Source organism: Lycium barbarum, chromosome 6 (genome assembly GCF_019175385.1).
Source record: "Lycium barbarum isolate Lr01 chromosome 6, ASM1917538v2, whole genome shotgun sequence".
NCBI classification, from domain to species: domain Eukaryota; kingdom Viridiplantae; phylum Streptophyta; class Magnoliopsida; order Solanales; family Solanaceae; genus Lycium; species Lycium barbarum.
Window position 1 is genome coordinate 105,543,252 of NC_083342.1, and position 15,173 is coordinate 105,558,424.

The 15,173-nt window shown below is 35.9% G+C and overlaps 1 protein-coding gene across 1 annotated transcript; it reads right to left on the bottom strand.

The window, feature by feature from the left end:
- Positions 1 to 8,791: 8,791 nt before the first annotated feature.
- Positions 8,792 to 9,442, bottom strand: LOC132644326 (uncharacterized). Its single transcript, XM_060360913.1, has one exon. It carries the CDS (start codon positions 9,440 to 9,442, stop codon positions 8,792 to 8,794), a length of 651 nt encoding a protein of 216 aa, XP_060216896.1.
- Positions 9,443 to 15,173: the final 5,731 nt, after the last annotated feature.

Sequence of the window (15,173 nt, forward strand, 5' to 3'; positions counted from 1 at the left end):
CAATGCAGTGAAACTGTGCACGAAAACGTGTCCTGGCCCGGGACTCAGTGAAAGACATATTGAGGCACGCACGAGCAGAGTAGTGAGAAACTATATGCAATTTAAAAACATTTTCAAAGACTCAATAGAATAATCAACACGAATTACCATTTGAAAATCAGGGCAATAGTCGTATCAAATACCTTTCGAATGTCACTCGGAACATATCAAACATCCCTTGGATGTCATCATAAGTATATCACAAAGCCTTAAGGATCATAGTCATATGTCACTATAGTATGAAACACCTTATAGAAGTCCAGTCACTAGTTATCATAGAGTTCCTAAGAATAGGAACGGATATATATCGACTATTAACCAACGTACAGAAAACTGAAGAGGGAGGCTCAATCACTTGAGAATTGTAACATCAAGAAGTGAATAAGAATCATAAATATCACTCAAATCTTATGAATGGAATTACCCGAAATTTCATATCAGTCATCACTTAAGTTTAAGACATGCCAAAAGAAAGAAGGGACAGCTTTACATACCTGTTGACGACTAATCGCAAAACCGTTCGCTTGGTCGCTCTTTTAGCCTATTTAATATAAGAATAACGTTATCGTTAGTGACTATATTTTCTAGTCCACAAATCTATAGCCCATTTCTTATAGAACCTATATTTTAGCTTATATATATATATATATATATATATATATATATATATATATATATATATATTCTCATTTAGGGTTTTCCATTAATTAAGGGCTTAACGAAAATCGGGCAGCATTTCCCCTATATATTCGCCTAACCCGAATTTCTAATTGTCCTCCTGTCAACACAGAAATACCAACAACAATGATATGCACATACAAGTCTCACAATTTAGCCCATAACAATTCTAACAACCCAACAACTTTCTCTTAACCCATTTCAACCCACAATTTCCTATAACATCGATTTTATGCATTTTCTTAATTCCAATTTCGTCCAATCCAATTTTAATAAATCCATCACAACATTATTAGCACAATTACACCATAAAACAAGAAAATCTTACCAAATTTTTCTCGGAGGAATTTCTACGCTCAATTGCTCCAATTTTGCAATTTCTTCTTCCTCGATTCAATATCCAACGTTGCTATCAACTCCTTGAACTTATGTAACACTTGGAACTTGATTACTAATCAAAAAAAAATAATTTTTTTCACCTCCATCCATGGCTGGCCGTGAGCAGCCATGGAAATTGTTCTTGCGTTCTCCTTTTTTTTTTTTTTTGGTCTTGTTTTTTTTTTCAAGAATGAAATGCTACATAAGAGTTATGAATCATCTCTTTGTTATATATATACTCTCTTCCTAAATGCTACACGTGCACTCTTATGTGTCACCATTTCCTATTTTATTTTTATTTTTATATCTTTTTTTTTAATTCGGGTGGGGCCCACTTGAATAATTAATTTTAATTAATTTAATTAATTACTAATTCCGAATTAATAATATAATCACAATTGATTAATTCCTAATCTCCAATAATATTTTTACACTAAATAAAATTTATAACAATTTATGTTTTAATTAAAATTAAAATTTAAAGATTTCTATTTCGTGTCCGAAAATAACTCCGCCTTTAACTTGAGTCGATTTGCTTGCGAATAATTCGACATATAAATATACGGGGTATAACATATAACTTTTCTCAACTTTTACTGAGTTTTCCCTTGTAAATTGGTTTTTTTTTTTTTTTTCTGTGTTTGTTATTTGATTGTTGTTTGTTTTTCATTCGAATAGAGTGATGAAAGAGGGAATAATATTGTTGAAGAACATAACAATCAAATCTCTTCTCTAGAGCATCGTGTTGAGGTATGTATTTTGTGTTTGTTTTTTGGCTAATTTGGTGATTTTCTTTTGAATTCCACTTTTGTGCAGAATTTGAAACTCTGCCTGTACATGCATAACTTTTGTTAACTTCTGTTTTTTTTTTTAAACTCTGCAGGTACAGGCATAAGTTTTCTTTAACTATGTGATATTTTTGAAAGTCTTCTTGAAGAGGCATAACATTTGTTAAATTGTGATTTTTTTGAAATCCTCTTAACTTGTGTAGTTTTTTAAACTCTGCCTGTACAGGCATAACTTTTCTTTAACTTTGTGATTGTGTTTGAAACTCTGCTTGAAGAGGCATAAGTTTTATTAACTTATGATTGTTTTCAAAATCTGCCTGTACAAGCATAACTTTTATTATCTTGTGATTTTTGTGAAACTCTGCATGTACAGGCATAACTTTTCTTTAACTTTGTGATATTTTTTGAAACTCCGCCTGTACATGCATAATTGTTTTTAACTTTGTGATTTTTGAAACCCTGCCGGAAGAGTCATAACTTTTGTTAACTTGTGATTTTTTTGAAATTCTGCCTGTACAGGCATAAATTTTTGTGTCCTGTACAAGCATAAGTTGTTCTCTTTTTGAGTTCCAAATTTTTTGAAATTTCTTCTTTTTGTTTTGTGTACAGTTTTTGGAGAAGACTTTGGATAAGATTTTGTCTAATCAGGAGAAGGAGAAGAAACGTATGGATAAACTGGTTGCTGCTCTTCTAAAATCAGGTTTAAAATTTGAATCGGGAAGTACTGCCGATCCTGATGATGTTTCTCAGCATTCCGATGATTTAATAATGTCGTCAGATGTTGAAAAGCATAGAAAGAGCACATATAGACTTGTCACTAGAAATCTCGATGTCCAAAAGAAAAATAGACGAGGCGTTTCTCATAAAAATGTGGAGGGATTGTCTATTGGGCGATAACAAAGATCATCGCACTCAGATATGGGTCAACAGACTGTTGAGTTTGAACAGTCATCTGATCCACTTTTTGCTGAGGCTACACAACAAATTGAACAAAGTAATGTCAGTTCTGAAAGACTAGCTACTTCTATTGTAGCATATAAGAGAACACGTTTGAAGAAGGCACACCATTCTCCCTCTCATAGTTTGGCCCTACATGAATAAAAAAAAAAAGATTGTTCTCCTAAAACAGCAGTTGATTCTTCTTTCCCAATTATTGGAGACGAAGCAAGAGAACATGTTGATCAGTTGTTGTTGGATCCTGATCAAACACCTTCTATTCCAAATGATACAGTATTATCATCTCAACAAGCTGATATATTGATGCCGGATCCAACTCTACAAAAAGCATCACAACATGTCGAATCTTTTGTTGGAGAAGAAAGAACAGAAGTGCATGATTCAGTGGTGTCGGAATCTGTTGAAACAACTACCAAGGCACCTGATACTGAACTAATTGCATCTCCTGTTCAACATACAATTGATAATGTGCTAGCTGATATATCAGTGACATCTGAACATATTGAAACTCCTGTTCGAGATGCTACAGGAGAAGGTAGTTCGGCAGCTGATATTGAAGTAGCATCTTTATTAAATGAATCTCCTGTTAGAGATAGAACAACAGAAGAAGGTGCAAAGATTTCAGATGATGCACCCAAAATCATTGAAGATGAAATCACGGGTGATGTGCTTGAGGGCCCTGCAACAGAAGAAGGTGCAAAGATTTCAGATGATGCACCCGAAACCGTTGAAGATGAAATCACAGGTGATGTTCTTGAAGGCCATACAACAGAAGAAGGTGCAAATATTTCAGATGATGCACCCGAAACCATTGAAGATGAAATCACAGGTGATGTTCTTGAGGGCGCTATTTAAAATGTTATTCCGTTAAGGAGTGAACTGTGTGTTGAAGACACAGAGGGTAGCCCAAAAGAAGATGTTCATTGTGATAAAGGTATGCAAACCCCTACTGTTATCCAACAAGCAAATGTAAAAGGGAAAGCACTGTCTTCATTAAAGACAAGAGGTCAGAGAAAAAAGAGGAAGGTAGCCCATACCCTGCACCTGAGTGGGTCCTCCAGTCTGCTTACAATGAACTACCTCGAGGTAAACGGAAGGAAATAAGCGACTGGAAGGATAACTACAAACGGATTTTCCCATTCCATTATGCTACACAAAAAAAGTCATTGGCCAGATTTAATAAGTTCATAAATCCAAGAAAGGTTCCAGCCTCAAAATTTGATCATCCGAAGTAAGTTTTTAATTCTTTGTCTATTAAATTGAGCTGCAATTTTTTTCAAATTTAGGCTTAACACATAACTAAGGCATACCTTTTTGTTTATTTTCTTTCACTAAACAGGTTTCTTATGTGTGTTATTAATAATTTCTTTTTTAATCAGGACAAAGGATGCAGTAATCTATGGTGTTGTAGCGAATAAGCTTGATGAAAACATTAAATTTAAAGATTTGATACCAAAATATAGGATGTTTTTTATGAAATATACCACGGAGTGTATCCGCTTGATGATGAGGTTCGTGATGGCATATTCGTTTTTGTTATATGTTCATTTATTTTTTTCTTCTTTACGCCTGACTTAACTTTGTATCTTCTGGTTTTTTTACTTGATGCAGCATATTAATACGATGATGTATTATATGGGGAAGAAGATGATATATCATCCCACTTCTAATAATGCCATCAAGTACGCATGCTCGAATATAACATTTGATAATATATTCAAATTCGAAATGGATGAATACCTTAAACTGGCAGATAAATCTTCTTACTACCCTCTTCATTCTGAAAGTCGATTCGCCTTTTTCCTTGATGATCATATTTATGGGGTATTACAAAGGAAGATGTCGTGGGAGAATGTTGACAGAGTCTTAATACCAATGCGCCCAGGCAGAGAAGAAGTTGGTGGTATCTTACATTATGTGCTTGCGGTATTCTTTATTGATGAGCACATACTCGAAATTTACAACTCACTTGATGACAACGATCAACAATTGATTAACCATATAGAGTGCTTTTGTACTATAACACCCAACGTGCTGGAGAAATTTTCTTTTGACCAATACAAGCTATCATATAAAAATACCAGCAAACTGACATATACTTTCGTTGAATGTCCAAAGCAAGGATTGTATGTATCTTCATTATTTTTTTTATATTTTTTCAGGTTTCTTTAGATGATTTTTATTTTTTATGTTTTATTTTTCTCTTTTGTCCTAAAGCTATTTTGTGTTGTGACTTTCAGAGATAACAATTGTGGGCGCTTTGTCATCAAGTTTGCTGATATGCTCATCAGTGGTGAAGATCCAAAGAGTTGGGATCCTTCTGCTGTGATGGATTATATGAAGAATTGGTCAATAAACCTGGTTTGTCATGCGCTAAACAAGATAGAGGATGGTTATGAGACACCTCCTGAAAAAGCAGCACATGATTACTATGAGTACAATGACATGAAGTGTACTTATGGGAATAAGTAAGAAGAAGAAAAACGTTAACAAGAAAAAAAAGATTTAGTTTTTATTTTTATTTTTTATTTTTATGTAGCAAGCTGTATTCAGTTTTTGTAACTCTAATCACATTTTGTATACTCATTTTTGTGTTTTTTGATGAAGGCAAGTGTTCTGTTATTGTGTTTTCCTTTTTACCAGGGGATGTGTATTTTTTTTTTTGAGTTATTGCAAACCTCTACATTTAAGGTAGAGATTTTCATTGAAACTCTCCCTTGAGGCAGAGTTTACCTTATAAGGCAGAGTATGACTGATAAGGTACAGTTTGCAGTTAAACTCTGCCATCAGGGAGAGTTTTGCAATCGTCAGGCAGAGTTGATTTTCATTGAAACTCTCCCTTGAGGCATAGTTTATCTTATAAGGCAGAGTATGACTGATAAGGTAGAGTTTGCAGTCAAACTCTGTCATCAGGGAGAGTTTTGCAATCTTCAGGCAGAGTTAATTTTCATTGAAACTCTCCCTTGAGGCAGAGTTTATCTTATAAGGCAGAGTATGACTGATAAGGTAGAGTTTGCAGTCAAACTCTGCCTTCAGGGAGAGTTTTCCTATCTTCAGGCAGAGTTGATTTTCATTGAAACTCTCCCTTGAGGCCGAGTATGACTGATAAGGTAGAGTTTGCAATTAAACTGTGCCTTCGGGGAGAGTTTTGCTATCTTCAGGCACAGTCAAACTCTGCCTTATCAGATAGAGTTCGATGCTTATTTAAAAAATAAACTAAAATACTGAAAAACTGTATATTTTCTTATCCAAATTGAAATCCAAACCGTTTAAGATTTTTGATTTACTTTTGAACAGTAACTCCAATTCAAAATGAAGTAACTATCTATATTCTTTAAAAATTGTCTATATTTATTCTTATGCGAATTGAAAACCAAGCGGTTCAATAGTTACTATTGTGGTTTGGTTTTCAATGCTTATGCTGGCCAACTACCTGTTTGACTGTAGACTTAAATTTTTCTATCTTTCATTTAATGAACTTGTAATTACTCAACTACCCTCTTTTAGGGTTCGTTTTGGTTCTATAAATACCCTCTTTTAGGGTTATATGCATATCCACATTAACATAAAAAATAGAGGTTTCAATATAATTTCTTTTTGCAGATTCAAAATGAATAACGCAAGTTCAAGCAGAAGTAATGAATCTATGTGAATTCTCATGCACAAGTGGGGATTGATAAAATCTGATTGGGAAACCATCAGACCAAAATTTTTGTCTAGTAGTTATTTAATAAAGAACGTATGAAACATGGGACTTATTCTGCATTTGACAACATAACAAGGCAGTTTGATTCGTCTAGTCCTATGGTTGATAAGGCCAAGATGAAAATAGTGTTGCAAAATATTCTTAATTTAATGGATAAAATTAAAATAAAACAGAAAGAGTTGGAAGATGAATTCAATGTACTAAAGGATGCAGTCATCGAACTTAGGGGTGTTTTCCCTGAGAATCCTATTATAATATTTGACGATTCCTCTTCTGATGAATCCTCATCACTGTCATCTTATCTCAGGCAGATTGATGAGTTTCATGAGAGTGATTAGTTAGTTTTTTTTTTTTTGGTAATAGTTTTTTGTTGTTTTGTAGGTACTTTTGGCTTAATAGCCATCTATTGTATTTATTTTAGTTCCTTTAAAATTAGTTTATCTTTGTTAAGATCAATGCACAAGCTTCTATTTTTTAGTCCATTATAAATAATCTTAATTATGTGACTCATTATAAACTCTGCCTTAAGGTAGAGTTTTAGAGTGAAACTCTACCGGATAAGGCAGAATTTCACTGCAAACTCTCCCTTATCAGGCAGAGTTTTGATTTTTAGTCCATTATGAATAATCTTAATTATGTGACCTTAAGGTAGAGTTTTAGAGTGAACTCTACCGGATAAGGCAGAATTTCACTGCAAACTCTACCTTATCAGGCAAAGTTTTGATTTTTTAGTCCATTATTAGTAATCTTAATTATGTGACTCATTACAAACTCTGCCTTGAGGTAGAGTTTTAGAGTTAAACTCTACCGGATTAGGCAGACTTTGAATGTAAACTCTTCCTTATCAAACTCTGCCCTAAGTAACAGAAAAACATTTTGTGGAATCATTCTCTTATTTAAATTGTAAGTGGTCATGAGGAATTGGAAAATGAATTAAATTTGATTTTTAGTCCATCTATAAGTAATCTTAATTGTGTGAGTCATCATAAACTCTGCCTCATCAAACTCTGCCCTATGATCAATCGACAAGCTTCTATAATATCATTAGTATATTTCTAAGTTTGCGAGGGGAAACTCTGCCTTAAGGTAGAGTTTAGAGTGAAAGTCTACCGGATAAAGCAGAATTTCACTGCAAACTCTACCTTATTTTGATATCCTTGATATTTTGTGGAACAATCCACGAGTCTTCATTTCCAACTGATAGGATTTCACCTTTATACGTCTCTTGCTAGGCTTGTTTCTTGAACCTGTATGAACAATATGTAGATTTGTTGAAACTTCTCTTATCTATAACTGCCACGGCATATGTGCATGGTAACTCATCAGTTTGGAATTCCAAGCAGTCACAACTCATGTCTTTCAGGTTTATGTTATATTGATAACCTCCATCTTTCACGATAAATTTGACAGCAGTTATATTTTCTACCTGTGGAAAGTAGTAATATAAATGAGTGAAGTTAGGCCTGAAGTGCTAATCTTTGTCTTCAGAGTAACTTTGAAATGGCATAAATTTGTTTTGTTTTTCATGAACTAAGTGCTAGTAAAGTAAACTTACTTTCATTTGTGAAGCCTCTACTTATCCTGATCAGGCAGAGTTTGACTGCAAAATCTACCTTGAGGTAGAGTTTTTGCAGGGAAACTCTGCCTTAAGGTAGAACTTTAATAACTTTGACATGGCATAACTTTGTTTTGTTTTTGCATGAATCAAGTATGGGTAAAATAAACATACTTTCATTTGTAAAGCCTCTAATTATCCTTATGAAGCAGAGTTTTAGTGCAAACTCTACCTTCACATGGGAAAACTCTGCCAAAGGGTAGAGTTTTTGCAGGGAAACTCTGCCTTAAGGCAGAACTTCAGTAACTTTGAAATGGCATAACTTTGTTTTATTTTTGCATGAATCAAGTGTTGGTAAAATAAAATTACTTTCATATGTGAAGCCTCTACTTACCCTTATGAGGCAGAGTTTGTTTTAGGATGAGTCAAGTTTTGGTAAAATAAACTTAATTTCATAGTGAAGGTTCTACTTATACTTGTCAGGTAGAGTTTGCACCTTCACTACTTATACTTGTCAGGTAGTGTTTGATTGCAAAATCTACCTTATCATGCAGGTTTTGATAAAACTGTGCCTTTAAGGTAGAGTTTAACTTCAGTAACTTTGAAATGGCATAACTTTATTTTATTTTAGGATGAGTCAAGTGTTGGCAAAATAAACTTACTTTCATTGTGAAGCCTCTACTTAACCTTTCAAGCAAACATCATTTCAGCCCAACATGTCAGGTCACGGGATGGGCCTGCTGCATCCAATCTTCTGTTGTAAAACCAATTTTGTAGCTTGTTTTGTATGTAATCTATACATTCCAATACCGGAAGCTCCCTTGCTTTCCTCAACACAGAATTAATTGTCTCGACATTGTTTGTTGTAAGCATGTTGTAACGCTTGTTGGTGTGAAACGAACGAGCCCATCTTTCTGGTGGTTCTTCTTCTATGTATTCTGTAGCTTGTGGGTCAATTTCTTGTATCCGTGTCATGTAGCTCTCTAAATCTGCCCGTTTATATGTAGTTGCTGCATTGTAGAATAGGGCTAGAATCGCTTCAGAAGGGAAATATTTCTGCAAGTTTTTCGGTATGTGGTAGATGCATATTCCATGTTGGCAATCTAGATACACTTGGTTGATTGCATTTGCAATTGCTGGGTGGCGATCAGAAAGAATTGATAGGTTTTCTCGCGTGCCAAAAGAAAACTTTAAATGTTTGAAGAACCACTTGTAGGATTCATTGTTCTCAGAGTCTGCAATTCCAAATGCAAGAGGGAATATGCTATTGTTGCCATCCTTTGCTATTGCTATCATGAGGACATCACGGTATTTCGATTTCAAAAACGTTGCATCCACCATCATTACTGGTCTGCAGTGTTTCCAGCCTTCAATCCATGCACTATAAGCGAAAAAGCATACTTTGGTTGTATGGCTGTATTTTTGTTTGTTGAACTGTTGAGTTTGGAGTCAAAAATAAAATCCCCATTGAAGCTGGATGTTGGGAAGCATTTCAGTCATTATTTTCAATTTGTGCAATGTTGGGTGACTGTCTTTCTTGAGGTTGAGGTGTTTGGTTTGGAGTTAGCATTTCAGTCTGGTAATGTTGAATCCCAAAGTTCTGTTCAATAGAGTTGGGTTGTTCCCCATTAAATTCATTCACAAATATGTGTTCTTTATTAGCAATGCAGAGTTGACTGTCAATTTATTCTATGGTCTGACCTTCAGTATTAGTTTGATTGAAATCTACTATGAAACGGGAATTTCTGAATTTCTCATTGTTGTTGAGCAAGTACAAGCAAGTGGTAAGATCCTTGTCATTTGTTACCCGCATCCCCTTGGATGTTTTCTCATTAGTGTCAAACCATATGTTGTCTTTTTTCTGCTGAATATATTCTGTATGTGTCTCAAATAACTGGTAACAGAATTCTTCAAAAGTTACACTATCATTTACAAGTATTATGTTCGTCTCATGTTTCACATAGTTGTTGGCGTCCCATTTTTCGTTGAAAGCTATATAAATGCAGGTTGGCACCATTTTTATTAAACTTCCTGCATAAATAGAAGATGCACTTGTTAAAAAAACAATAGTCACACAGGTGCAAGGCATAATTGTTCAAAATAGTCAAGGTTTGATTGGGGTGGGGTGGGGTGGGGGGGGGGAGTTGTATGCTAAACCATGCCTTAAGGGAGAGTATGATTGATAAGGTACAGTTTGCAGTTAAACTCTGCCTTCAGGGAGAGTTTTGCTATCTTCAGGAAGAGTTGGTTTTCATTGAAACTCTCCCTTGAGGCAGAGTTTACCTTATAAGGGAGAGTATGACTGATAAGGTGGAGTTTGCAGTTAAACTCTGCCTTCAGGGAGAGTTTTGCTATCTTCAGGCAGAGTTGATTTTCATTGAAACTCTCTCTTGGGGCAGAGTTTACCTTATAAGGCAGTATGACTGATAAGAAGACAGAGTTTTGCTATCTCGAGGCAGAGTTGATTTTCATTGAAACTCTCTCTTAGGGCAGAGTTTACCTTATAAGGCAGTATGACTGATAAGAAGACAGAGTTTTGCTATCTTGAGGCAGAGTTGATTTTCATTGAAACTCTCTCTTGGAGCAAAGTTTACCTTATAAGGCAGAGTATGACTGATAAGGTAGAGTTTGCAGTCAAACTCTGCCTTCAGGGAAAGTTCTGCTATCTTCAGGTAGAGTTCATTTTCATTGAAACGCTCCCTTGAGGCAGAGTTTACCTTATAAGATAGAGTTTGCAGTCAAACTCAGCTTTCAGGGAGAGTTTTGCTATGTTCAGGCAGATTTGATTTTCATTGAAACTCTTCATTCGGGCAGAGTTACCTTATAAGGCAGAGTATGACTCATAAGGTAGAGTTTGCAGTCAAACTCTGCCTTCAGGGAGAGTTTTGCTATCTTCAGGCAGAGTTTCAAACTCTAGAAGTCATAGAGTTCGATGCTTATTTAAAAAATAAACGAAAATACTGAAAAACTGTATATTTTCTTATACAAATTGAAATCCAAACCGTTTAAGATTTTTTATTTACTTTTGAACAGTTACTACAATTTAAAATGGAGTAACTGTCTATATTCTTGAAAAACTATTTATATTCAAAAATATTGAAAAACTGTCTATATTCTTATCCAAATTGGAATCCAACCGGTTCAATAGTTATTCCAATTGCTCATATTCATAATTCCTACCTCTATATAAAGCAATACAATTTTTGGAAAACAAATAAAAAACAATTTACATTCTCAAAAACAGATATATTCATCTGCAAAATGGCATCTAATGGGAATAATATACGTCCTAATGGTGATGTTCAACCATACCAACGTCCTCATCGCAGGGAACCACATGATCATCCTCGTTTTAATTACCCTTACAACCATAATAATGTGAATCACCATCTTACTCGAGAAATCACTGATCTCAGGCATGATGTAGATTTTCTAAGAGCTCTTTACGATGCTCTAAGAAGAGACAATGATAATCTACGCAGAGAACTTCGATATGTCAGGCAAAGGCTCTTTGAGCACACTGGTCAAGTTGATGATGGGGCTATTTATAATGGTTATGAGTGATTTTATAGGGGGTGGTTTGTTGTTTTTTCTAAGTATATTGTTTATCTTTTTTTTTAGGACATGGATGTTTTTTTATTATGTTGTTATTGAAATATTTAAATATTACTATGTTAATGGTGATGTGGTTCAAGTGAAGTGCATCAAGGACGAGCATGGCAAAGTATTGGTAGAGGAGACTCTCATTAGACGGAGATGGCAGTCATACTTCTCCAAACTCTTAAATGAAGAAGGGGACAGAGACATTGTGTTGGGAGATCTAGAACATACTGGAAGGCGTCAAGATTTTGGGTATTGCAGGAGTATTAAGGTTGAGGAGGTTAAGGGTGCTGTTCGTAGGATGCGCAGGGGAAGAGCGACCGGACCTGACGAGATTCCTGGGGAATTTTGGAAGAGTGCGGGCCCGACAGGTTTGGAGTGGCTGACTAGGTTGTTTAATGTCATCTTTAAGACGGCAATGATGCCTGAAGAATGGAGGTCGAGTGTAATGGTCCCTCTATACAAGAACAAGGGAGTTATCCAGAGTTGCAACAACTATAGAGGTATCAAGCTACTAAGCCATACTATGAAAGTGTGGGAAAGGGTGGTGGAGATGAGGGTGAGGAAAGGCGTGTCTATTTCAGAGAATCAGTTCGGATTCATGCCGGGACGCTCAACTACAGAAGCCATCCATCTTGTGAGGAGACTGGTGGAGCAGTATAGGGAGAGGAAAAGGGACTTACACATGGTATTCATTGACCTAGAAAAGGCTTACGACAAAGTCCCAAGAGAAATCCTATGGAGATGCTTGGAGGCTAAAGGTGTACCTGTGGCGTACATTAGGGTGATCAAGGACATGTATGAGGGAGCCAAAACCAGGGTAAGGACAGTAGGAGGAGACTCAGAGCACTTTCCAGTTGTGATGGGGTTGCATCAAGGATCAACTCTTAGTCCGTTCTTATTTGCCTTGGTGATGGATGGATTGACGCGGCAAATTCAAGGTGAGGTGCCATGGTGTATGCTTTTCGCGGATGACATAGTCCTGATCGATGAGACTCGTAGCGGAGTTAACGCTAAGCTGGAGGATTGGAGACAAACTCTGGAGTCTAAAGGGTTTAAGCTGAGTAGGACCAAGACAGAGTACTTAGAGTGTAAGTTTAGTGAAGCACCTCAGGAGGCCGGCTTGGAAGTGAGGCTTGGTACCCAAGTCATCCAGAAGAAAAGTAGTTTCAAGTATCTTGGGTCTATTATGCAAGGCAGCGGGGAGATTGACGATGATGTCACACATCGTATTGGGGCAGGGTGGATGAAATGGAGGCTTGCTTCCGGAGTGCTATGTGACAAGAAGGTGCCACCACAACTTAAGGGAAAGTTCTACAAAGTGGTGGTTAGACCGACTATGTTGTATGGGGCGGAGTGTTGGCCAGTTAAGGTTTCTCACGTTCAAAAGATGAAAGTTGCTGAGATGAGAATGTTGAGATGGACGTGTGGCCACACCAGGAGTGACAGGATTAGGAATGAGGATATTCGGGACAAGGTGGGAGTGGCCTCGGTGGAAGACAAGATGCGAGAAGCGAGATTGAGATGGTTTGGGCATGTGAAGAGGAGAGACACGGATGCCCCAGTGCGGAGGTGTGAGAGGTTGGCCATGGATGGTTTCAGACGAGGTAGGGGTAGGCCAAAGAAGTATTGGGGAGAGGTAATTAGACACGACATGGCGCAGTTACAGCTTACCGAGGACATGACCTTAGATAGGAGGGTTTGGAGGACCCATATTAGGGTAGAAGGCTAGTAGATAGTCTCATTACCCTGCCTTATTAATAGTCGCATTATCGTAGTATAATTTCTTGTGCTCTAATTTATGCTATTATGCTATTATCTGTTATTTCCTGTGCTTTGATTATTCTATGTTATCTGTGTCGCTTGCGTTACTTCATTTCCATATCGCTTTGAATCTCTTAGCCGTATCTGACCTCTTTTTATGTTTTTATTGAGTCGAGGGTCTCTCGGAAACAGCCATCCTACCTTGGTAGGAGTAAGGTCTGCGTACACTCTACCCTCCCCAGACCCCACGTTGTGGGATTTCACTGGGTTGTTGTTGTTGTTGTTGTACTATGTTAATGGTTTTTAATGGAATATTACTATGCTTAGTTTTTACTATGTTATTTGTATGAATTTTTATAATCTATTTTTTTTCATCTTATTTGTGTTCTGTAAATTTCATTTTTTTCATCTTAAGGCAGAGTTCGCGTTATCAAACTCTGCATGATAAGGATAAGTAGAGACTTCACAGTGAAATTAAGTTTATTTACCAAAGTTACTGACGTTCTGAATTTCTGCCAGTACAGGCAGACTTTCAAAAAATTCACAACTAAACAAAAGTTATGCCTGTACAGGCAGAGTTTCATCAAATTCACAAGTTAAGAAAAGTTATGCTTGTACAGGCAGAGTTTCAAAAAACACACAAGTTAACAAAAGTTATGCCTCTTCTGGCAGAGTTTCAAAAATATCACATAGTTAAAGAAAAGTTATGCCTGTACAGGTAAAGTTTCATCAAATTCCCAAGTTAAGAAAAAATTATGACTGTATAGGCAGACTTTCAAAAAATTCACAACTAAACAAAAGTTATGCCTATACAGGTAGAGTTTCATCAAAAATCACAAGTTCTTTATGCCTGTACAGGCAGAGTTTTATCAAATTCACAAGGTAAGAAAAAGTTATGCCTGTACAGGCAGAGTTTCAAAAAAATCACAAGTTTAGAAAAGTTATGCCTCTTCAGGCAGAGTTTCAAAAAAATCACAATTTAACAAAAGTTAAGCCTCTTCAGGCAGAGTTTCAAAAATATGACATAGTTAAAGAAAAGTTATGCCTGTACCGGCAGAGTTTCATCAGATTCACAAGTTAAGAAAAAGTTATGCCTGTACAAGCAGAGTTTCATCAGATTCACAAGTTAAGAAAAAGTTAAGCCTGTACAATCAGAGTTTCAAAAAAAAAAAAAATCACAAGTTAACAAATTTTATGCCTGTAAGTTCTGTCTTAAGGTATAACACTCTACTGGTCAAAACTGCATTTATAAAACCAGATTATGTTATTTGTAAGTTCTTACTTAAGACAGAGTTTACCTGCAAGAACTCTACCTTAAGGCAGAGTTTGCTTTATCAAACTCTGCCTGGTAAGGATAAGGATAAGTTTACAAACTTAAGTTCTGCCTTAAGGCAGAGCTCCCCTGCAAAAACTCTGCCTATGAGAAGGTAGAGTTTGCACTAAAACTCTGCCTGATAAGGATATGTAGAGGCTTCACAATTATGTCAACTGAAGTTATCACAATTTCAGTACAACAACACAATAAGCATTGTATAATAATCAGAAGTAACATATAAATTAATCAAAATCAGAATATGAATATCAAAATCAAAATCAGAATAAGCATTGTATAATAATCACAATATATTCTATGAATTCGATGTTGTTTAGTAAATTTTGTCATCCACAATGTTTATTTTCAGTTGAATATCAGATGTTTCTGAACAAT

Excerpts from the sequence above, each read along its gene's own strand:
- LOC132644326 (XM_060360913.1), bottom strand. The coding sequence starts at position 9,442 with ATGGTGGATGCAACGTTTTTGAAATCGAAATACCGTGATGTCCTCATG.